This window comes from Eurypyga helias, unplaced genomic scaffold (genome assembly GCF_000690775.1).
Source record: "Eurypyga helias isolate BGI_N326 unplaced genomic scaffold, ASM69077v1 scaffold27191, whole genome shotgun sequence".
Lineage (NCBI taxonomy): Eukaryota > Metazoa > Chordata > Aves > Eurypygiformes > Eurypygidae > Eurypyga > Eurypyga helias.
Genome location: NW_010231900.1, coordinates 2,101 through 3,775, shown reverse-complemented (window position 1 = coordinate 3,775; position 1,675 = coordinate 2,101). Strand labels below are relative to the sequence as shown.

At 63.8% G+C, this 1,675-nt stretch overlaps 1 protein-coding gene across 1 annotated transcript in view; it reads left to right on the top strand.

Annotated features, from left to right (window-relative positions):
- Positions 1-17: 17 nt before the first annotated feature.
- The window catches only part of LOC104516809 (DNA-directed RNA polymerase, mitochondrial-like), a 3,387-nt gene continuing 1,729 nt past the window's right edge, over positions 18-1,675 (top strand). Inside the window, exons 1-4 of the mRNA XM_010161259.1 lie at positions 18-65; positions 259-438; positions 1,161-1,247; positions 1,521-1,634. Coding sequence (XP_010159561.1) covers positions 18-65; positions 259-438; positions 1,161-1,247; positions 1,521-1,634 — 429 coding nt within the window. The remainder of the gene's footprint in view (positions 66-258; positions 439-1,160; positions 1,248-1,520; positions 1,635-1,675) is intronic.

Sequence of the window (1,675 nt, the reverse complement as noted above, 5' to 3'; positions counted from 1 at the left end):
GCCGCCGTGTCCGTGCGATGTCCGGCACCGCCGTGTCACGCTGCGGCTCTGCGGTCGTGTGCGAGGTGCCGGTGCCTCGATGCCTTCTGCAGCCAAGAAGCAGGGCTGGCGCAGAGGGGGCTGCGGGGATTCTGGTGGGGGTTTGGGCAGTGTGGAGATGCCCCAGGGTCTTGTGGGAGCCCTCTGACTGTCCCCCAGTCCCGTGGTGGGGCAGTTTGTGTCACGTGGGGCTGACCTTACAGGCTCTCTCCTTCTCAGGTGGAGGAATTCCGGAGGAAGGACGCAGCGGAGGGGCTGAAGATCGCCCAGGTGCTGCAGGGCTTTGTGAACCGCAAGGTGGTGAAGCAGACGGTGATGACGGTGGTGTACGGGGTCACGCGCTACGGCGGGCGCCTGCAGATGGAGAAGCGCCTCAAGGAGATTGAGGAGTTCCCTGAGGTAATGTGCCGGCCCCGGCTCCCCCTCCCCGGCAGAGCTCAGCTCTCAGTCCCTGCGCTGCCCTTCCTGGGGGTTTCCCTCCTGTCTGGCTCTCACCCCCCAAATCTCAGCAGTGGGGTGTGTGGGGCTGAGCCCCCCATGCCTCTGCCTGGCTTGTCCAGCCTGTAGGAGAGCTGTCTTGGGGGGGAGGATTCTTCACAGGGGGGCTGCTCCTCATCCTTCCTGGGCCCAGCCTGGTGGCATGACAGCCTCAACTGGTGTTTTGGGTGCAGGACGAGGGTTGAGGCTGTGCTCTTCCCTCGGGAAGCAGCCCTTGTCTCCGGCAGAGCTGTCGGAGGCTGCTCCTCCTGGCACTTCTTGCTCTGGGACCCCACCACGAGACAGCCCATGCTGAGTGGGTGCTGTGCCGTGCTGTGCCGGTGCTGGGAGTTGCCATCCTGGGGCAGCTGAGGTGGTGAGAGTCTCCTGTTCATCCAGGGATGTTACACGGATCAGCCTCTACTTGGACCAGGAGCCTTCTGAAACTCCGGGCTCAGCCTCCTCCCTCACAGCCCGCAGCCAGCTGCCCGCGACAGCTCGGGACGTGCCGCAGTCCGCAACGGACGTGCCGCAGTCCGCGACGGCAGCAATTTTGGGGCTCCAGGGAGCAGGAAGATGCTCCTTGAGCTGACCCCTTTTACTGCCCCATTGCCTGACCCCTCGCTCTGCCTCGCTCTGTGCAGGAATACCTGTGGGAAGCCTCTCGCTACCTGGTGAAGCAGGTGTTCAGTGGCATCAAGGAGATGTTCTCAGCCACTCGAGATATCCAGGTAAGGTGCCGATTGGTTTTCTTCTTCTCTGGTCCACCCACACGCAGACCAGGGGATCCTCCGTGGGGAGAGATGGTTCCTCTGGCTCCTGGCCCAGAGAGGATCCCTCCATCCCAGCCCTGGGATGCACGGTTGTGCCTGGTACAGGGCCAAACCTCCCCGCAGGCAATCACAGACCCCATAGGCGTCGGGTGTCCTGGGGTGGGACGGGGTCTCCCAGCTGCCTGTCCTAACGCCAGCTGCTTTCTTCCCTGCTCCCTCCCCCTACGGAAGAACTGGCTGACGGAGAGCGCCAAGCTCATCGCCCAGTCGGGACAGACCGTGGAGTGGGTGACGCCACTGGGGCTGCCCATCGTGCAGCCCTACTATCGCTGCAAGCCCACTGTGGTAAGTCTCTGGTGTGCGGGACTCACCCACCCCATCCCCCT